General features: G+C 47.0%; 1 protein-coding gene across 1 annotated transcript in view; it reads right to left on the bottom strand.

Moving 5' to 3' along the window:
• Positions 1 to 356: 356 nt before the first annotated feature.
• Positions 357 to 23,256, bottom strand: part of LOC134948044 (collagen alpha-1(I) chain-like) — a 327,117-nt gene continuing 304,217 nt past the window's right edge. Inside the window, exons 64-68 of the mRNA XM_063935802.1 lie at positions 9,967 to 10,147; positions 7,438 to 7,544; positions 5,714 to 5,794; positions 2,701 to 2,883; positions 357 to 1,747 (exon numbers count right to left, since the gene is read on the bottom strand). Of these exons, the coding sequence (XP_063791872.1) occupies positions 1,598 to 1,747; positions 2,701 to 2,883; positions 5,714 to 5,794; positions 7,438 to 7,544; positions 9,967 to 10,147 (702 nt within the window). The 3' untranslated portion in view covers positions 357 to 1,597. The remainder of the gene's footprint in view (positions 1,748 to 2,700; positions 2,884 to 5,713; positions 5,795 to 7,437; positions 7,545 to 9,966; positions 10,148 to 23,256) is intronic.

The raw sequence follows: 23,256 nt of genomic DNA, 5'->3' as shown, positions 1-23,256 counted from the left end.
TTCTCGGAGTCCGTAGTGGATGCTGGGCGCCCATCCCAAGTGCGGATTATCTGCAATACTTGTACATAGTTATTGCTAACTAAATCGGGTTAGTGTTATTGTGAGCCATCTTTTCAGAGGCTCCCCTGTTATCATACTGTTAACTGGGTTCAGATCACAGGTTGTACAGTGTGATTGGTGTGGCTGGTATGAGTCTTACCCGGGATTCAAAATTCCTCCCTTATTGTGTACGCTCGTCCGGGCACAGTATCTAACTGGAGTCTGGAGGAGGGTCATAGGGGGAGGAGCCAGTGCACACCACCTGATCGGAAAGCTTTACTTTTGTGCCCTGTCTCCTGCGGAGCCGCTATTCCCCATGGTCCTTTCAGGAACCCCAGCATCCACTACGGACTCCGAGAAATAGAATTATCGGTAAGTAAATTCTTATTTTCATGTTTTTGTTTTATTTTATTTTACAAAAAGAGGATAAAAGGGGTCCCAAGCCAATATGCCACTAAGGGACCATGGGGTCTTAATCCCCACCTCAAACAGTGGGAAAAAAACAACAGATATATATATATATATATATATATATATATATATATATCAAATATTCCATTTCATACGACAACCTGCGGCATCAAACACTCAGGTAGTTAAATAGCTAAATATGTAACAAGATACTCTAGACTGCAAAATCTTCCAAAAAAATGATATTTGCTTCTAGAAACAGGTCCTGGAACAGTCTGGAAATGGTCCTTGGCAACCATCTCTGACAATATATGAGCCTCAATAACCCACGTTCTCCATCGCGGGAATGATCTGTAGTAGCAATGGAATAACCCAAGTTCTCCATTGCAGGAATGACTAGGAATGACAGTGGCTGGTCCTGTACGTGTCCATGACTTAGCAATGGAATAACCTACGTTCTGCATCACAGGAATGACTAGGAATGACAGTGGCTGGTCCTGTACGTGTCCATGACTTAGCAATGGAATAACCTACGTTCTGCATCACAGGAATGACTAGGAATGACAGTGGCTGGTCCTGTACGTGTCCATGACTTAGCAATGGAATAACCTACGTTCTGCATCGCAGGAATGACTAGGAATGTCAGTGGTTGGTCCTGTACGTGTCCATGACTTAGCAATGGAATAACCCACGTTCTGCATCACAGGAATGATTAGGAATGGCAGTGGTTGGTCCTGTTCACGTCCGTGACTTGCTCTGCTCATACATCCTTCTGAATCTGGGGATTCTGGGAAAAACACTTTGTTGGCGCTTTTCCTTGCGCTATTTCATTGGGCACCAAGACAAGTTGATAAATAAGTGCATTAAGAGGTTAGACTTCTCTCCTGAGAACATTGCCGTTAGAATGTCCTGTGAGGCGGAAGCCTTGAGGTGTGTGTCTCTGTGTGTGTGTGTGTAGTTCTCACCAGGAGATCCGAGAGAAGTGTTACACTTCTGAGCACCAATAGTTCCTTTGTAAACAATATTCAGTCTCCCTTCCTGAGAGAGGGGTAAGAGGCCCATGTTGTATCTTCCTGTATAAATAGTGTGGGACTTCCACCCAACCACCTGGGTGTGTGTCGTCAACGTTCCTGGAGAAGAAGGACCCTCAGCTAAAGCACACGGGGCCCACGAAGAAGCCACATTGATGGCCCGTGTCTCCGTCATGAAACAAGGCCAAGTCCCGGAGAGGAAGCAGAGAAAGGTCCATGGGTGCAAAATGGAGGAGAGTCTCCGTCCTGTTGTACAATTCTCCACCCTGCAAAGAGACACAATATGAGTCCTTGCATTACATATCATTCCTCAGCGTGAGGGGTTGTCACTGACAAAGACCTGCTAGAAAAGATCCATAAAATTCCAACTAGCTGTAGCTTAATGGTTTCTCCATAAATACATAAAATTCAGCTGCCTGTGGATAAAAAAAAAGTATTTGCCTCCAGCTGTCCTACCCTCCCCCTCGCTGGGCCTAGCTGCCCCAGGCTGCAAACACTGGGGGTCTCACTGTTCTGCGCTGTACGAGCTGAGGTAAAGTATAAGACCGGGCCCCCTGGAACATTACTTACTCCCCATAGGTTACCAGTATCATGGACGGCGCTACCGAGAAAAAAAGACAAAAACACCATTTTAAAATAACCAATAAACGGTATAAAGGACTTCCAAACATCCTTATTCATCATTTATAAGTATTATGTTCTTCTTTCACCATTGTATAACAAATAATAAAACCCCACAAAATAAAACAAAAAATCCTTAAAAGACCAACCTGCACGCTATAATCTTTTCACGAACAGCGTGAAAAGATTATAGCCGGGATTCCCCATTGCTACCCTTCATCGTCTGTCCCAATCACAAGTGTTTTCTCTCGCAGGCTGCTTGTGATTGGTTGGTGAAGGGGAATCCCCAGTACTCCCAGATATAATACTTCTGTTTCGGTCGGCTGTAGTATTTTTTTTGTTTTTTTAAATAGGGACTTAGTAAAGCAAATTGGCTTTACTTTCCCGGTGTATAACTTGGAAATGATAGCGTTGCCCAACAACTGAATCCAAATGAATGGGGTCACTTGGGGATGCCCGTTTGTTAACATTTAGTTTATATAGCGCACAGTAGATTATTCATGTCCCTACGTTTTATATAATATATATATATATATATATATATATATATATACACATTGGGTAGTGTTTATCCACCTCTCGGCCTCGTGCCACCTACCTCGCATCCCTGCAGGGTCACCAGGAAGCTCTGGTCCCGGGTGTCAGTCAGAAATTTCACGTTCTTGTCCCTGGTGGGGTGCCCAGGCTGCGCCACGCACACGTATCTCAGTTCTTGGTGTACACGGAAGCTCTGCAGCCGGAGGAAGCGTAGCTGGACCACACTGCCCTCGTTGTACGTGAACTGGGAGCGGGGGAAAGAAACGGTCACTTCACTTGTGTAGTACTGGGAATAACACAACGTCACTGTACTTTATGCAACTTAAACCACAACCGTGCGCTGTAATACATAACACACACCACATGCAAGAAACGGCAGAAAACTGCTCCTGGCAGCCAGGTAATGACTGGGGAGTCCTAATCCCGTCTTCAAATCTTTCCTGACAAGCATATGTAATAATGTAAACGTGTTGTGTAATAAATGTGCTCCACACTCCACTCGTCCTCAGTTACAGTATGATACGGCAGAGGGAGTTTCAGTCTCTGCCTAGTGACAATGGGCCGCACTCAGGAAACGATGAATCTGCAACGCATGCAGGAGGTACTGGTGTTTGCTGCTTTGCGCTGGGCCAGTCTGCGCATGTGCAGTACGGGTCTGCGACGGCGGACGCAGGACAGCATTAGACAGTCAGTGACACTCTGATGCCGTTTGGGGGTGGAGACGCCTGCGTTTCTTAAAATGGAGGCATGTCGCAGGTGTTGCGGGGGAGGGAAGAGGCCAGGATCTCAGAGTGTGGTGCGCACGGAGGGATGTGTGAGATTAGGGGGCACAGGGAGGAACGTGTGAGAGTGGGGGGCGCATGGAGGGATGTGTGAGAATGGGGGGCACACGGAGGGATGTGTGAGATTAGGGGTGTGGCCGGACCGCACTAGTGGCCACACGTGTAATGGTGGCCGTGGCACTTAAGGGGTTAACCCCTAGTGCCCGGCGCCATTATGGGGACAATGGGCGCTTGGCGCCAATTTTAAATGTATAGGGCGCTAAGTGACAGGTGTTTAAAATGTTTACAAATGTAATATATATATTGTGCTATGAGGCACTACAGTGGCTGGGTATGTGGAGCCTGTGCAGGGCACAAGCTCAGTGTATATTTAAAGGGAAACACGTGTTTAAATGAATTGTATTTAAAGGAAAAATGCAGTTACTATAGCTGCCTGAATAATCATCTCCTGTCAGTAGGAAGTGGCATGCTAATGGCCCTGTCCTAGCAGAGAGGTGTGAGTGACAAAACCTTTTGATGTGTAAGTTCCTTAGAGAAAGATGTTAATCACGGGGGATCTCCTTATCCCATGTGTAAAGTCTATGGGCTTGGAACCTGTTTCATCATGTAGCTGATTTAATTGATATACAAACCCTGAATGGCAGATGCAGGAAGGAAGACTGATTGTTGTGTTGCAGCCTTTTCCTGTTGTAATCCCAAACACTGGGATTGCATGGGGATGTGAATGAGACAGAAACATTTGTATTTTGAAGTTATGTGATAAATTTATCAATAGTGAATGTTAATCTGATACCAACCGTTGTCTGCGTGACAGGAAGGAGGATATTGTTTTATTGCACTTATCTCCTTTTGAAATGTAATTTATTTATTTGTATTTTCTAAGATATCTTGATTGGATAGAAAGGGCTCAGGGAGGACATGACCCCCTGTTGTACTGTGTGGAAAATTGTCATAAAAAGGAGGCCTGCGTGCCTCCAAAGTGTTTTTGTACCATCTTTATTCTGCTGGAACATCTTGCTGTATGCTGTTGCCCCTAGCAATAGGGAAGAGTCTTTTTTAAGACTATTATTGAGCAAATAAACATCATTGCCTCAAGAAGATTGCTTCATCTTGTGACCTACAGGGTTATGCCAAACATAGCCCCGTCCTCCGGCTGTCCAGGGAAGCACCTAACGTCTCCAAGTTCCGCCTTCCGCCAGCTACCGGTAGAGGCCTAGCAAGTGGCTAGTGGGGATTCGTCAACACCACACAGGTGTGGTAAGGCAGTGTGTCGGCACATACAGAGCAGAACCGTGGTTCCAAACGCCACGGCAGGTTAGGAGTCTGGTGGTGGCAGCATACACCCGCCCACAGCGCAGAGGGTGGAGTCAGTAACAGGCGGTTACTGCTGGTAAGCGGGAATCCCCTATGTGTTCAGGTCCCGTGTGACCTAACCTTCCATTCTGTGCACAGGAGACGGGACGCGAAAGCGGTGAGTGCTTTCGTACGGGACCGTCCTGTCACAAGGGGGCACAGGGAGGAACGTGTGAGAGTGGGGGGCGCATGGAGGGATGTGTGAGAATGGGGGGCACACGAAGGGATATGTGAGATTAGGGGCACAGGGAGGGATGTGTGAGAATGGGGGGCACACAAAGGGATTTGTGAGATTAGGGGCACAGGGAGGGATGTGTGAGAATGGGGGGCACACGAAGGGATATGTGAGAATGGGGGGCACACGGAGGGATATGTGAGAATGGGGGGCACACGAAGGGATGTGTGAGAATGGAGGGTACACGGAGGGATGTGTGAGAATGGGGGCACACGGAGGGATGTGTGAGAATGGGGGGCACACGGAGGGATATGTGAGAATGGGGGGCACACGGAGGGATGTGTGAGAATTGGGGGTACACGGAGGGATGTGTGAGAATGGAGGGCACACAGAGGGATGTGTGAGAATGGGGGGCACACGGAGGGATATGTGAGAATGGCGGGCACACGGAGGGATATGTGAGAATGGGGGGTACACGGAGGGGTATGTGAGAATGGGGGGCACACGGATGGATATGTGAGAATGGGGGGCACACGGATGGATGTGTGAGAGTGTGGTGTGCACGGAGGGATGTGTGAGAATGGGGGGCACACGGAGGGATATGTGAGAATGGGGGGTACACGGATGGATGTGTAAGACTTTATCGTTATATATCACTGAATATTACAAGCGCAGCGTCACTTTTTCAGCATTGCGTCAGGAAAATGGAGAAGTGTATTTGAATACGAGAAAACACAGCTAGAAATATCCGGTAAGGGTCTTACTGTGAAGCCCCCTGGAAGGGTGCTGAACCACTGGAATCCGTCCTGGGTCTGGTAGCTCAGCAGCCACGACCTGATCGGAATCTGCAAACAGCAACGATACAATCTGTCAGTGGTGAGATACAATGAACGTAACGATACAATCTGTCAGTGGTGAGATACAATGACCGGAACGATACAATCTGTCAGTGGTGAGATATAATGACCGGAACGATACAATCTGTCAGTGGTGAGATACAATGACCGGAACGATACAATCTGTCAGTGGTGAGATACAATGACCGGAACGATACAATCTGTCAGTGGTGAGATATAATGACCGGAACGATACAATCTGTCAGTGGTGAGAAACAATGACCGGAACGATACAATCTGTCAGTGGTGAGATATAATGACCGGAACGATACAATATGTCAGTGGTGAGATATAATGACCGGAACAATACAATCTGTCAGTGGTGAGATACAATGACCGGAACGATACAATCTGTCAGTGGTGAGATACAATGACCGGAACGATACAATCTGTCAGTGGTGAGATACAATGAACGGAACGATACAATCTGTCAGTGGTGAGATACAATGACCGGAACGATACAATCTGTCAGTGGTGAGATACAATGACTGGAACGATACAATCTGTCTGTGGTGAGATACAATGAACGGAACGATACAATCTGTCAGTGGTGAGATACAATGACCGGAACGATACAATCTGTCAGTGGTGAGATACAATGACTGGAACGATACAATATGTCAGTGGGGAGATACAATGACTGGAACGATACAATATGTCAGTGGTGAGATACAATGAACGGAACGATACAATATGTCAGTGGTGAGATACAATGAACGGAACGATACAATCTGTCTGTGGTGAGATACAATGACTGGAACGATACAATATGTCAGTGGTGAGATACAATGAACGGAACGATACAATATGTCAGTGGTGAGATACAATGACCGGAACGATACAATCTGTCTGTGGTGAGATACAATGAACGGAACAATACAATCTGTCAGTGGTGAGATACAATGAACGGAACGATACAATCTGTCAGTGGTGAGATACAATGACCGGAACGATACAATCTGTCAGTGGTGAGATACAATGACCAGAACAATACAATCTGTCAGTGGTGAGATACAATGACCGGAACGATACAATCTGTAAGAGGTGAGATACAATGAACGGAACGATACAATCTGTCAGTGGTGAGATACAATGACCAGAACAATACAATCTGTCAGTGGTGAGATACAATGAACGGAACGATACAATCTGTCAGTGGTGAGATACAATGACCGGAACGATACAATCTGTCAGTGGTGAGATACAATGACCGGAACGATACAATCTGTCTGTGGTGAGATACAATGACCGGAACGATACAATCTGTCAGTGGTGAGATACAATGACCGGAACGATACAATCTGTCAGTGGTGAGATACAATGACCGGAACGATACAATCTGTCAGTGGTGAGATACAATGAACGGAACGACACAATCTCCTTGGAAGGGAAAAGGGATAATTTTTTAACATTGCAACAGCTGATAATCTGCACAGAATCACAGCAACCAATCAAACATTACCTGTGATCTGTCTAGTGAAAGTTAGCCAATGAAAGCAAGCGCCCGATTGGCTGCTATAGTTCGGTGGACCTGCTCCTAGATGCAGTGTTAGTAAATGGGGTGAGGACTGCAGATGATGTTACTGTCTTACCTCGCTCTGCGTAGCCGGCACACAGCTTTCTCCCCCCGCTGTAAAGTTGCAGAACGCCAAGAAAGAGTCCTGCGGACTCCCCTGATTGGGGTCAATGTAGTAATAACCTAGCAGAGAAAGACGAAACTGTTATTCCGGAGTCACTCAGTCTTTCCTATATATAACGCAAGCCGGGGTAGATACGCATAACATGGTCACTGCTGAGTACAACGTCCGTTCCCTCCTGATATCATACAGGTGACGGATAAAGAAGGATAATATTGATTCCCATTGGTGTCCTATGTTCTATGCTGGACTTCCTGACCATTTCCAGCAGAAGGCCAGGTGGCAATCTCCCGGTGAGCACAGTGGACAATTGCCGACTCCCTTCCATGGAGATCCCAGAGGCACCGACACAGCCCACCCCACCCATTTCACTGCACTCTCCCGGCATCCCATAGAGCTCCCCAGAATCCTGGAAGAGTAGACAAGTTCTGTATGGCACAATGCTAGGAGCGGAGGAGGGAGTGCTCTCCATACACTGCTGCCGGTCTTCCCCCGTTACTGAGAATGCACCCATGGGGGTGTCTGCAGCTGCCTACGGGTAAGTCTGGCCCTCGTATTGGATGAATGAACTGTTTGTAGAACTGGGGGTAAATCTGGTATATGTGCGTCATTATTGGCTCTCTCATTGATTGGCAACCTATTAGCAGAAGCTCCCTCTAGGGGTCCCGTCCTGTGCCCTTGTAGGCAGCCAATGTCTTTGCAGAGTGGTGATTGGAAGCATTAGCAGAGGGGCAGGAGAGGGCAGATATCTCTATGTACACCTGCACATAAGGTAAGATTGCCCCGGCAATGTAGGCTACGGAATTCTGTTTTCCATCTCTTGTGCATGTGACTGAGCCACTTTCCTCCCATGTGTGCCCACCTGTCTCCAGTCAACTTTATACCACTGATACGCAAGGTTCCACAGCTTGCCATGCCAGGAAGAATTTTTTAGAATGACTTAAGGGGGGACTATGCTCAAGGCTTGTGGGTGCCACCTGGTGGATGATATTAAATTCACACTTTCATAGTGAAATAAATCCAGTTAGCATCTCCCCAGCTCTGTATACAGAACCAGGGGCGGATCCAGAAGAAAATGATAGGGGGGGGGCACCATAGAAGGGGCAAGTACATTTGCGTGCGGCTTTGGTGCATGTGAGGTGGCGCTTCTTATACAATGCCCACAGTTGTAGCGCTCATTATGCAATGTCCACTGTACTGGTAGTGCCCCTTATATAGACCCCATAGTAGTGGTGCCCCTTATGCAATGCCGTATTGCCCCCAGTAGTAATGTTGCCTGTAGTAATGCCCGCAGTCATTTAGCGCCCTAGTAGTTATGCCCCCCAGTGGTAATGCCCCTGCAGTTATGACCCCAGTAGTTTACCCCCACCCCCTTTAGTTTAGCCTTCCAGTGGTAATGCCCCCAGTAGTTTGCCTGCTTGTAGTTTAGCCACCAGTAGTAATGCCCCCCTGTAGTTTGCCCCATTGTAGTTTAGCCCCTGTAGTTATGCCCGCCTTGTAGTTTAGCCCCCAGTAGTAATGCCCCCAGTAGTTTGGCCCCTGTAGTTATCCCCCAGTAGTTTGCCCCCCTGTAGTTTACCCCCAAGTAGTAATGCCCCTGTAGTTACGCCGCCAGTAGTAATGCCCTCCTGTAGTATGCCCCCAGTAGTTACCTCCTTTGTAGTTGACCCCCAGTAATTATGTCCCCCAGTAGTTTGCCCCCAGTAGATGCCCCCCAGTAATAATGTCCCCCAGTAGTTTGCCCCCAGTAGATGCCCCCCAGTAATAATGTCCTCCAGTCGTTTGCCCCCAGTAGTAATGCCCCCTAGGAGTTTGCCCCCAATAGAGGACCCCCCAGAAGTAATGTCCCCAGTAGATGCCCCCCAGTAATAATGCCCCCAGTAGATGGCCCCCAGTAAAAATGTCCCCCAGTAGCTGCCCCCAGTAGTAATGCCCCCATAGATGACCCCCCCCAGTAGATGCCCCCCAGTAATAATGCCCCCAGTAGTAATGCCAACCCCAGTAGTAATGCCCCTTGTTGATGCCCCCCCCCCCCCCCCCAGTAGTAATGTCCCCCCGTAGTTTGCCCCCAGTAGATGCCCCCGCTGCATTAAGGAAGAAAAGAACATCATACTTACCGAGCCCTGTTCCCGCTTCCAGACCGCTGCAGTCCTCCTCTTGGCGTCCGCTACTCAGCACTATGAGAGAGACGTCATGACTGACGTCTCTCCCATAGCGCACGCCGCACAGTGACAGCGCCGGAAGCCGGAGCTCAGTACTGAGCTCCTGCCTCCGGCTGCTGCTGTGCAGGGAGATGGGCCCCCGCTGGTAACACAATCTCAGCGGGCGACCGTCATCTCCCTGTGCGGCGCCGGTGCCGGGGGAGAACGGGGGAGCGCCGGGGGAGAACAGGGGACGGAGGCCACAAATGACAGGGGGGGCACGGACCCGAGTGCCCCCCCCCCCCCCCCCCCCCCCCTGGATCCGCCACTGTACAGAACCCACCATCCTTCAGCTCGGGGTGGACGAGCTGCAGCTCCTGGCAGGTGCTTGCCGGGTTCTCCTTGGTCCCATTCGGTGGGGCAACCAAGAGTTTGAAGTCTTCCTCCAGGCGGTGAATTAGATCCCATGGCGTGCTGTCGTTCCAGGGCCCGGCGTGAGGGAACTGTGGCCCGGCGTGAGGGAACTGTGAGGGAAATGTGAGAGAAGTGAGGGAACTGTGAGGGAAATGTGAGAGAAGTGAGGGAACTGTGAGGGAAATGTGAGAGAAGAGGGAAATGTGAGAGAAGAGACAGAACAACCGGCAGGGTTACAATGACTCCAGTACTGCAGGCAATACTGTGGTCCAGAGGTTCCCAAACTCAGTCCTCATGGCTCCCTAACAGTCCAGGTTTTAAGGATATCCATGCTTGAGCACAGGTGACTTAATCACTCAGTTTGATTTATCCATCTGTGCTCAACCATGATATCCTGAAAATCTGGAATGTTAGGGTGCCACGGGAATCACTGCCATAGTCCTATAATGTGATGAAATCCTTTACAATGAAATACACCTTGGTAATAGAACATGTTGATGTGTTTTATCTACCAATCATGGGGATTTAGGGGTCAGGGCGCCCCTAGGCACAATGGTAATGGCCACCCTCCCTCTGCCCAATTGTATTATTTACATTAGTTCTAAGCCCTCATTTAATGATTGGCAACGTAATATAATAATAAAAGACGACATGAACTATGACACAGTGCCGTAACTAGGTGTGTGCGGATGGGGCATTGCACACAGCGCAGTTAGGCTGTGGGCGCACCATCCGCACACACCTATTGCTCCTCATCAGCTGCGCCGCTGCCCGCTGTAGTGTAGTGTAATATTAGTAGCGTTGTGCCCGGCACCTTCCCTGCCGGAGGCAGCGCTGCTAATATACATTACACTACAGCGGGCAGCTGAGCAGCGCTACGCTGCCTGTGTAGACTCTCTCCCCACGATCAGTCCCCCTCTGACAGTCCGCCCCCCTCCTCCTGCTCTTCTCAGCACTGCATACATTCACTTCCGGGAACGTCTATGAGATGACTCCTCTCACAGACGGCTGCTGCTGCCGCCTTCGGTTCTCACACGAGTGAAGTCTCTCTTCTCCCTCCCCTCATCCCTCGTGCAGACTCAATGCTTATCAGGCATGACATGTAGGTGCTGCACATACATTAATCTAATGTGTTTGTGTATATATATCTACATATATATATATATATATATATATAGATATATATCTATATATATATATATATATATATATAGATAGATATCTATCTATATATATATATAGATATATAGATATATATATCTATCTATCTATATATCTTTAGATATATATATATATAGATATATATCTATATATTGCAAGAATTGGTGAAAACAAGCGCCCAAGAGTGTGGTGACTAAAATTCAGGGGGAATGAAGGTATAGAGGAAGGGATGATAAGGATCAGCTTAAAACACTTATCTGGTAGAGAGGAACTCGGCTCAAGCAGCACTCTTTTTGTGGCTTAAAAACATGCGGATAAAACAGAAGAAAACTAACATAGTGTATACCGTTTAGATTACGTATTGTGTTACTGCTTAATTTCACAGGCCTAATTAGGGAACTAGCTTATTCCCACAGAAGATAAATATATAGCCTGGGCAGTATATATATTAAAAATACAAAGAATTTAATGACATAATCACATAAAAATACACATAAAATGGCTGGATAACATGCGTACAGAATAAAAAATTATATCAGGCTTATCTGTCCATAACAATGGCTGTAATGCATGCGTACAGAATTTAAAATTGTTTGAAGCTTATCTGTCCATAAAAGGAGATGTCTGCAGGTACTCCCAACGCGTTTCGTCCGTCAGCAACAGGACTTCATCAAGGGGATAACCACACTGAGCAAGCTTTGCTCTATTTATGCCCAAAGGAGGTGATTAATGATGACATCACTTCCTGTGACTATCATTAGTTTTGTTGGAGGAAAAAACAATTTTTGATATTCTAATTTGCACTCAAAATAGGTGACAAGTGGATTAAAGAAAGGATAGAACATGAAAGAACCGAAAATACGAAGAAAAAACGAAGAAAAAGGTTTTAATACCATTGGTGACAGCTAATGCCGTCGGAAATAGCGGTGGACCGCATGTGGAACGCATGCGTCATTTCCGCCCGGCGTAGTATAGTATTAGTGCAGTGAAGTGCCGATATTACCTATCGTGTGGGTAGATACAGGAAGATCAGGGTAGGGGGTGATTATGCTCTTAGACATAGAAGAGAGATCCAATAGAGTAGTACCGATTAGGGAAAGAAAATAGCGGTGACACGCACCGCCATGACAGTGGCGTCACTTCCGTAATAGACGCGGAAGTGAGCTGAATAGAGAGGGTGACGTAGTTGTTAATGCGGTGGAACGCACCGCCATTAACTTCCGGCCATATGAATAGTGCATGCAACACTGTGACACGCATCTCCATTCATATAAGGAAGTGCATAATTATTATAATGATTGTGTAGTTAAAATTGAGACCACTTTAGTGGTTATTTAGCCGAGTGTGCAATTGTGACGTTGTAGTCATATATTGTAGATGGTTAAAGGTGCAGGTAATATTTAAAGTGGCATGGCATTTTTAAAAAAAATATATATATATATACATCCTAGATAGTGATAAATTAAAGTGACAGTGCCATAATTTATATTGCTAACATTTAATTTTAAAGTGACAGTGCTACAATTAGTGTTGTGCCATGCTGTTTATTTTTGGGTGCAGTTAGATATCACTAACCATTGATATTAATGATTTTATATGTAATATAGATAGGACCTAGACCAGTTATTCTTTTATGAAATAGGCGATACAGTAATGTGAACTCATTATATCTTAGTCATTCAAATGTCCATTGTTTAAATGTATCCTTAAAGGCAGTCTTGCACATCACTTGGAGTCGTCTTATACTCCTTCCCACGTTTGTCAGTTTTTTGTATCGTCTGACGGAGAATTTAACTGAAAAAGAACCATAGGATGGCTTATGACATAAAGCCTTGACTAAATGTAGTTATCAATATGCATAACAAGAAAAACCAATTTCTTACATAAGTATGTGTCAAAAGAGGAGTGAAGGAGATAAAAGGTGTGTGAGAAATGAAGCATCAAAGAAAAGGGGCAATTTCGAAGGCTTCGTTCAGTCCTAACGGGGATAAGGTCTTTAGTTCATATATCCAGAACATTTCCCGTTTTGACAACTTATTTAAGATATCGCCCCCTCTTTCTCCAAGTTTTACCAGTTCAATAGCTTTAAATGAAATATCTTCCGGATTTGATTTATGTTTTTCTGTAAAGTGTTTGGAAACTGTATGGTTGTCTATCCTGTTTTTGATATTTCTAATATGCTCTTGAATTCGTAACTTAAGGACTCTTTTCGTCTTTCTGACGTACTTTAATCCACATGTGCACTCCAATAGGTATATTACCATGGTCGAGTTACAGTTTAAGAAGTCTTTAATACTGTATTCTTTGGTGCTATTGTGATTGGTAAATTTTTTCCTATTTGGATGAAGATATTTGCAAATATTACAATTTCCACATTTATAGCATCCTTTACAGTTAATGAAGGTGCTATTTCCGGGTTTATTCCTGTTTTGTAGGTGACTTGGAGCCAAAATGTCTTTCAGGCTGCTGGTTTTCCGGAATACAATGTCTGGTTTTGATGGGAGAATATATTTTAGTATTGGATCCATTAGTAAGATATTCCAGTGCTTATTGATGGATTTTTTAATAATATGCTCTTGATTACTAAATGTAGTGATGAATGGGGTGAAGTTCTCAGATTTCTTTTGTGCTTGTTTGTTAAATAGATCCGTTCTTTGTACGTTGGCCGTCTTTTCCAATGCTTCATTTATCACATGTTCCGGATATCTCCTTTCCTTAAATCTGGTGGCGTATGTTGTTAGTTGGTTATTGCAATCCTGTTCGTTACTGCAGTTGCGTTTGATACGATAAAACTGAGAGTATGGGATGTTGGTTTTCCAATTCCGAGCATGGCAACTTTTGAAATGAAGGTAGCTGTTAGTGTCTACTTCTTTTATATGATTACTGGTTATAACTTTTGAGTCGGAACTCGAAAGGGTAAGATCCAGGTAATGTACACTTTCTTTGCTGATCTCGTATGTAAACTTCAAATTGTATTGGTTTGTAGTGAGTAATTGAAAAAAGCTTCTGAATAGTTCCTCATCTCCTTCCCAGATGATCAAAATATCATCTATATATCGTTTGTAGACAATCAGATTTTTCAAGTATGGATTATTATTATAGATGCACTCTTCTTCCCATGAGCCCATTAGTAAATTGGCGAAGCTGGGAGCAAATGATGTACCCATGGCCGTTCCACAAATTTGTAGGTAGAAGGTCCGCTGGAATGTGAAGTAATTGTGACTTAGGATGAATTTCATGAAGTCGCAAATTGCATTCTTATGAGATGTTGATAGTTTTGGGTCTCTATCCAGGTATCTTCTGCAAGCTTCTATTCCCTTTTCATGGACAATGGAGGTGTATAGGCTTTGCACGTCTATAGTAATCCAAAGGTAGGAATCCTTCCATTCCACTGAGGACAGTATATTGATTGCACTGTTGGTGTCTTTCAAAAAGGATGGTAGGTTGATTACGTATTTACACAAAAAGATGTCTACATATTCCGATAAATGGCTAGTAAGGGAGTCAATCCCTGCGATGATGGGTCTGCCTGGAGGTTTGGAAAGATTCTTGTGTATCTTTGGAAGATGGTAAAATGTTGGTATTACCGGTGTTGTCGTCATAAGGTACTGGAATTCATTTTTATCCAGTAGCATTGGAAAAGACGGCCAACGTACAAAGAACGGATCTATTTAACAAACAAGCACAAAAGAAATCTGAGAACTTCACCCCATTCATCACTACATTTAGTAATCAAGAGCATATTATTAAAAAATCCATCAATAAGCACTGGAATATCTTACTAATGGATCCAATACTAAAAGATATTCTCCCATCAAAACCAGACATTGTATTCCGGAAAACCAGCAGCCTGAAAGACATTTTGGCTCCAAGTCACCTACAAAACAGGAATAAACCCGGAAATAGCACCTTCATTAACTGTAAAGGATGCTATAAATGTGGAAATTGTAATATTTGCAAATATCTTCATCCAAATAGGAAAAAATTTACCAATCACAATAGCACCAAAGAATACAGTATTAAAGACTTCTTAAACTGTAACTCGACCATGGTAATATACCTATTGGAGTGCACATGTGGATTAAAGTACGTCGGAAAGACGAAAAGAGTCCTTAAGTTACGAATTCAAGAGCATATTAGAAATATCAAAAACAAGATAGACAACCATACAGTTTCCAAACACTTTACAGAAAAACATAAATCAAAATCCGGAAGATATTTAATTTAAAGCTATTGAACTGGTAAAACTTGGAGAAAGAGGGGGCGATATCTTAAATAAGTTGTCAAAACGGGAAATGTTCTGGATATATGAACTAAAGACCTTATCCCCGTTAGGACTGAACGAAGCCTTCGAAATTGCCCCTTTTCTTTGATGCTTCATTTCTCACACACCTTTTATCTCCTTCACTCCTCTTTTGACACCTACTTATGTAAGAAATTGGTTTTTCTTGTTATGCATATTGATAACTACATTTAGTCAAGGCTTTATGTCATAAGCCATCCTATGGTTCTTTTTCAGTTAAATTCTCCGTCAGACGATACAAAAAACTGACAAACGTGGGAAGGAGTATAAGACGACTCCAAGTGATGTGCAAGACTGCCTTTAAGGATACATTTAAACAATGGACATTTGAATGACTAAGATATAATGAGTTCACATTACTGTATCGCCTATTTCATAAAAGAATAACTGGTCTAGGTCCTATCTATATTACATATAAAATCATTAATATCAATGGTTAGTGATATCTAACTGCACCCAAAATAAACAGCATGGCACAACACTAATTGTAGCACTGTCACTTTAAAATTAAATGTTAGCAATATAAATTATGGCACTGTCACTTTAATTTATCACTATCTAGGATGTATATTATCACTGACCTGGTTTGGGAGTGTTGTGGACTCGGGGCTTCTTCCGATGACCGGGAAGAGGAACCGCCACTGGGTCGTAGTAGAGATGGCCGGATGTAGGTCTTCCTCATGCAGAACTAAGACGGCAGGCGGGAGGCCCAGAGGAATTCTTGTAGGTCTCCTGTAAGACAAGACTTGTAGAAATAATGAAGGCTGGGGTACTGAGATATTGGAGACACTGTGGTATTGAAGGCACTGAGGTACTGGGAGTACAGGGAGTGCTGGGAGACCCTTGGAGGCACGGAGGTGTTTGGAGGCACGGAGGTGCTTGGAGGCACGGAGGTGTTTGGAGACACCGAGGTGTTTGGAGGGACGAGGTGCTTGGAGGCACGAGGTGCTTGGAGACACGGAGGTAACTGGAGGCACGGAGGTGCTTTGAGGCGCGGAGGTGCTTGGAGGCACGGGGTGCTTGGAGGCACGAGGTGCTTGGAGGCACGGAGGTGCTTGGAGGCACGGAGGTAACTGGAGGCACGGAGGTAACTGGAGGCACGGAGGTAACTGGAGGCACGGAGGTGCTTGAGGCGCGGAGGTGCTTGGAGGCACGAGGTGCTTGGAGGCACGAGGTGCTTGGAGGCACGGAGGTGCTTGGAGGCACGGAGGTGCTTGGAGGCACGAGGTGCTTGGAGACACGGAGGTAACTGGAGGCACGGAGGTGCTTGTAGGCACAGGATGCTTGGAAGCACAGGTTGCTTGTAGGCACAGGATGCTTGGAAGCACAGGTTGCTTGTAGGCACAGGATGCTTGGAAGCACAGGATGCTTGCAGGGACAGGATGCTTGGAAGCACAGGATGCTTGCAGGGACAGGATGCTTGGAAGCACAGGATGCTTGCAGGGACAGGATGCTTGGAAGCACAGGATGCTTGCAGGGACAGGATGCTTGGAAGCACAGGATGCTTGCAGGGACGAGGGAGCTCTGGATCATAGCTTCCACAGGAGAAACGAAGATACTCAGGCATCGGATCTCTGCCTGGTATCTGATTTTAAATTCCCCGCCCTAGCCTGATTGGCGGAGCAGGCAGGTGACGTCAGACCTGCTCCGCCTCCTTGCCCTTGCTTGTGATGGCGGCGCCCTTGCTTCCGGGAAGCCGCCGGAGAGCAGCGCCGACCCGCCGCTGAAGCCGGAGACTGACAGGGGAAGAGAGGCGCCGGGCAGACCAGGCCACCCGCAGGGACAAGCGCGGTCGCCGCTGCCCGAGGTTCGTGACAGTACCCCCCTCCTCCAGGAGTGGCCCCTGGACACTTCCCGGGCTTAGTCGGATGTCTGGAGTGGAAGATCCGAATCAGACGAGGAGCCGTTACTTCAGTAGCCCCAATCCAACTTCTCTCCTCAGGTCCATAACCCTTCCAGTCCACCAAGTACTGTAATTTTTTATGAAGATAACGAGAGTCCAGAATAGCTTTGATTTCAAACTCCGCTCCAGCTTCTGCCACTACGGACGTTGGCCTTGGGAGTGCTGAGTGGAATCGATTCAGTATGAGGGGACGGAGTAGAGAAACATGGAAGGCGTTAGGTATGCGAAGATGGGCAGGCAAACCCAGTTTACAGACCACAGGATTTAAGACTTGTAGCACAGGGTAAGGACCGATGAACCTTGGAGCGAATTTCATGGTGGGCACCTTCAACCGGAGATTCCGTGTGGACAGCCATACCCTGTCCCCAACTTTATATTGAGGTGCGGCTTGCCGTTTCTTATCTGCAAAGAACTTGTACCGAACAGAAACCTGCTTAAGATTAGCATGAACCTTTCTCCAAATTTGTCCAAAGTGTCGTAGAGTGGACGCTACAGCAGGAACCTCTATTATCGGAAGGCTTGGAAATTCCGGAACACGGGGATGGAACCCGTAGTTGACGAAAAATGGTGATTCCCCAGTGGAAGAATGAAACAAATGGTTATGGGCAAACTCCGCCCAAGGCAACAACTCCACCCAGTTGTCCTGTGAAGGAGAGAGATACAACCGAAGAAAAGTCTCTAGATCTTGATTGACTCGTTCCGTTTGTCCATTTGTTTGGGGATGATAAGCCGACGAAAACTTAAGTTTAATGTGTAGAGTTGAACAAAGGGCTTTCCAAAACCTGGCGGTGAACTGTACTCCACGGTCAGAAACAATCTCTTGTGGCAACCCATGCAAACGAAAATGTTCTCGGATAAACAATAGAGCCAGTTTCGGTGCTGTCGGAAGACCAGTCAAGGGCACAAAGTGTGCCATCTTCGAAAAACGGTCAACGATAACCCAAACGGTGTTGCAACCCTTGGAACAGGGCAAGTCAGTGATGAAGTCCATGGAAATGTGAGTCCAGGGTCTCACAGGGATAGGCAGAGGACGAAGTAACCCTGCAGGAGGCAGACGAGGAGATTTATGTTGTGTACATTGGGGACATGAATTAACGCAATCTTGTACATCCTTCCTCATGGTGTTCCACCAGTAAGACCTTTGCAGAAACTTGTACATCTTCTGAGCGCCGGGATGACCGGAAAACTTGGAGTTATGGACCCACCGTAGTATTCCTGGGCGGAATCTAGCTGGTACGGACATTCTTCCAGGAGGAGGAGCTGGAGTAGTTAAAGCAGCAGAGACAGAAACTGGATTCAGAATTAAACCCCGCTCCGGAGGTTCATCCTCGTCTGTGGGAACCTGTGAACGGGAAAGCGCATCTGCTTTAATATTGAGAGTCCCGGCACGGTACTTGATAATGAACGAGAATCGGGAAAAGAAAAGTGCCCATCTCGCCTGGCGAGGATTCAAACATTGTGCGGATTTGATGTACAGTAAATTCTTGTGATCCGTGTAGATGGTAAACACATGTTTAGCCCCTTCTAGAAGATATCTCCATTCTTCCAAGGCAGATTTGATTGCCAAGAGTTCCTGGTCTCCAATAGAGTAATTTCGTTCGGCTGGAGAGAATTTACGAGAGTGGAAGCCACACGGATGTAATTTCTTATCAGAGGAATGCTGGGAGAGGACAGCCCCCACCCCGACTGAAGATGCATCAACTTCTAAGAAGAAGGGTTCCTCGAAATTTGGTTGTTGGAGAACTGGAGCCGTCGTGAAAGCTAACTTTAAGCGAGAAAAAGCTACAATGGCTTCCGGAGGCCACAAACTAGGATTAGAACCCTTTCTCGTCAGGGCAGTAATGGGTGCAACAATGGTGGAGAAACCTTTAATGAATTTCCTGTAGTAGTTCGCAAAGCCCAGGAACCTTTGTATTGCTTTCAGGGAAAGAGGCTGAGTCCAATCACGAATGGCCGACAACTTTTCCGGATCCATGCGAAGCTCCGTCCCCGAGATGACATAACCGAGGAACGGAATAGATGTTACTTCAAAGGTACATTTGGAAAGCTTGGCGTAGAGATGATTCTCTTGTAAACGGTGTAGCACCTCTTTGACTTGAGTCCTGTGTTCGACAAGATTCTTGGAAAAAATCAGTATGTCGTCCAGATATACCACAACGCTCTGATACAGCATATCACGAAAGATTTCGTTGACGAATCCCTGGAAAACCGCGGGAGCATTACTAAGACCAAACGGCATCACCAAGTATTCGTAATGCCCATCTCGGGTATTAAAGGCAGTCTTCCATTCATCCCCCTCTCGGATGCGTATAAGATTATAAGCTCCTCTCAAGTCGAGTTTTGAAAAAATGCGGGCACCACGAACCCTATCAAATAACTCTGTGATTAGTGGCAAGGGGTATTTATTCTTAATAGTAATGTCGTTTAGGCCGCGGTAGTCGATGCATGGTCTCAACCCCCCGTCCTTTTTCTTCACGAAAAAGAAGCCTGCACCAGCAGGGGAGGAAGAGGGGCGAATGAATCCCTTGAGCATATTGGACTTAATATACTCCGACATGGCTTGAGTCTCGGGAAGAGACAGAGGATATGTGCGACCACGAGGTGGCGTCTTCCCTGGGACAAGGTCAATAGGGCAGTCCCAAGGCCTGTGAGGTGGTAACAGGTCAGCAGCTTGTTCCGAAAATACGTCCTTGTACCCTTGATATGCCTCCGGAATGTGCTCTTCATCCGTTTTGGAGGTAACACGGAGCGGACAAACAGGAGTAAGACAATTAGTGTGACAAAAGGAACTCCAGGACAGAATTTGTGACGACTTCCAATCGATGTGGGGGTTATGACTTTTCAGCCAAGGCATTCCAAGAACCAGATCATGGGGCATTTCTGGGATTACCAAGAGTTCCAAATCTTCCTGATGTAGAGCCCCGACCCGCAGCTTAACTGGCCCCGTGCGCCACATTATGAGACCTTTGGAAATTCTAGTCCCGTTGATAGCCGTCAGTGAAATTGGCCGCTCGATAGGCCGTAACTTTAAACCCAAACTTTGGGCACAGAAGGAAGAAACGAAGTTCCCTGCAGCTCCGGAATCCAATAGGGCTTCACAAGACCTGGAGACTGAATTGGAGACTAGAGTTACTGGAAGCAAGCAGTCCGAAGTTGGAGAAGCTTTTGTCGTAACTCCCAGCTTGACTCCTCCGGAACAAGCTAGGTCTGCCCGTTTCCCGGACGGACTTTACAAGATTTAAGAAAATGATCTGCGGCTCCACAGTAAAGGCAGAGTTTACCCTCACGACGACGCTGTCGTTCTTCCGGAGACAGTCGGGAGCGGTTAATTTGCATGGGCTCATCTGAGCTAGGTGAGGCCACCGGCCTAGGAGTAGGATTCCGGAACCTGGAACGATCCGAACGGTTACGTTCTCTTCCACGCTCCTGCATCCGAAGATCCACCTTGACGCAAAGGGAAATCAAATCTTCTAATGGATCCGGCAGATCTCTAGTAACCAGCTCGTCTTTCAGCCGGTCGGAAAGACCGTTCCAGAAGGCAGCTCTCAGGGCATCATTATTCCAGCGTAGTTCGGAAGCAATGGTCTGGAAATGAACCACGTACTGGCCCACGGAACGGGCGCCCTGCCGAACACGGAGCAAATCGGAAGAAGCAGTGGTCATTCTGCCGGGCTCGTCGAAAATCCTTCGAAAGGACGAGATGAAGTTGGTGTAGTTGGAAACCATGGGATCAGATCGTTCCCATAATGGAGACACCCAATCCAAAGCAGAACCTTCCAACAGAGAAATAATATATGCTACCTTGGACCGGTCTGTAGGAAAGTTGTGTGCAAGTAGCTCGAAATGTACCTCGCACTGGTTCAAGAAACCACGACAATTTTTGGGATTCCCATTATAGCGGGACGGAGTAGGCAACTGAAGGCGTGGAGTGACACCGGCCGATGGTTGAACATTGCTGGCAACGGCAACTGGTGCGACTGCTGGAACAGGAGCCGGAATTACTGAGGCCAGAGACGCCTGAATCTGATCCAGACGCCCGGACAACTGCTGGAGGTACTGCATCACCTGACCTTGTGCTGCTTCCTGACTTTGCACTCGAGAAGCCAGGTTCTGGATGGCACTAGAGTCCGTGTTCCGATCCCCCGAGTCCATGAGGCCTGAGTATACTATCACTGACCTGGTTTGGGAGTGTTGTGGACTCGGGGCTTCTTCCGATGACCGGGAAGAGGAACCGCCACTGGGTCGTAGTAGAGATGGCCGGATGTAGGTCTTCCTCATGCAGAACTAAGACGGCAGGCGGGAGGCCCAGAGGAATTCTTGTAGGTCTCCTGTAAGACAAGACTTGTAGAAATAATGAAGGCTGGGGTACTGAGATATTGGAGACACTGTGGTATTGAAGGCACTGAGGTACTGGGAGTACAGGGAGTGCTGGGAGACCCTTGGAGGCACGGAGGTGTTTGGAGGCACGGAGGTGCTTGGAGGCACGGAGGTGTTTGGAGACACCGAGGTGTTTGGAGGGACGAGGTGCTTGGAGGCACGAGGTGCTTGGAGACACGGAGGTAACTGGAGGCACGGAGGTGCTTTGAGGCGCGGAGGTGCTTGGAGGCACGGGGTGCTTGGAGGCACGAGGTGCTTGGAGGCACGGAGGTGCTTGGAGGCACGGAGGTAACTGGAGGCACGGAGGTAACTGGAGGCACGGAGGTAACTGGAGGCACGGAGGTGCTTGAGGCGCGGAGGTGCTTGGAGGCACGAGGTGCTTGGAGGCACGAGGTGCTTGGAGGCACGGAGGTGCTTGGAGGCACGGAGGTGCTTGGAGGCACGAGGTGCTTGGAGACACGGAGGTAACTGGAGGCACGGAGGTGCTTGTAGGCACAGGATGCTTGGAAGCACAGGTTGCTTGTAGGCACAGGATGCTTGGAAGCACAGGTTGCTTGTAGGCACAGGATGCTTGGAAGCACAGGATGCTTGCAGGGACAGGATGCTTGGAAGCACAGGATGCTTGCAGGGACAGGATGCTTGGAAGCACAGGATGCTTGCAGGGACAGGATGCTTGGAAGCACAGGATGCTTGCAGGGACAGGATGCTTGGAAGCACAGGATGCTTGCAGGGACGAGGGAGCTCTGGATCATAGCTTCCACAGGAGAAACGAAGATACTCAGGCATCGGATCTCTGCCTGGTATCTGATTTTAAATTCCCCGCCCTAGCCTGATTGGCGGAGCAGGCAGGTGACGTCAGACCTGCTCCGCCTCCTTGCCCTTGCTTGTGATGGCGGCGCCCTTGCTTCCGGGAAGCCGCCGGAGAGCAGCGCCGACCCGCCGCTGAAGCCGGAGACTGACAGGGGAAGAGAGGCGCCGGGCAGACCAGGCCACCCGCAGGGACAAGCGCGGTCGCCGCTGCCCGAGGTTCGTGACAGTTATATATATATTTTTTAAAAAAAAATGCCATGCCACTTTAAATATTACCTGCACCTTTAACCATCTACAATATATGACTACAACGTCACAATTGCACACTCGGCTAAATAACCACTAAAGTGGTCTCAATTTTAACTACACAATCATTATAATAATTATGCACTTCCTTATATGAATGGAGATGCGTGTCACAGTGTTGCATGCACTATTCATATGGCCGGAAGTTAATGGCGGTGCGTTCCACCGCATTAACAACTACGTCACCCTCTCTATTCAGCTCACTTCCGCGTCTATTACGGAAGTGACGCCACTGTCATGGCGGTGCGTGTCACCGCTATTTTCTTTCCCTAATCGGTACTACTCTATTGGATCTCTCTTCTATGTCTAAGAGCATAATCACCCCTACCCTGATCTTCCTGTATCTACCCACACGATAG

This window comes from Pseudophryne corroboree, chromosome 8 (assembly GCF_028390025.1).
Source record: "Pseudophryne corroboree isolate aPseCor3 chromosome 8, aPseCor3.hap2, whole genome shotgun sequence".
NCBI classification, from domain to species: domain Eukaryota; kingdom Metazoa; phylum Chordata; class Amphibia; order Anura; family Myobatrachidae; genus Pseudophryne; species Pseudophryne corroboree.
This window is presented reverse-complemented; position numbering and strand designations above follow the sequence as displayed.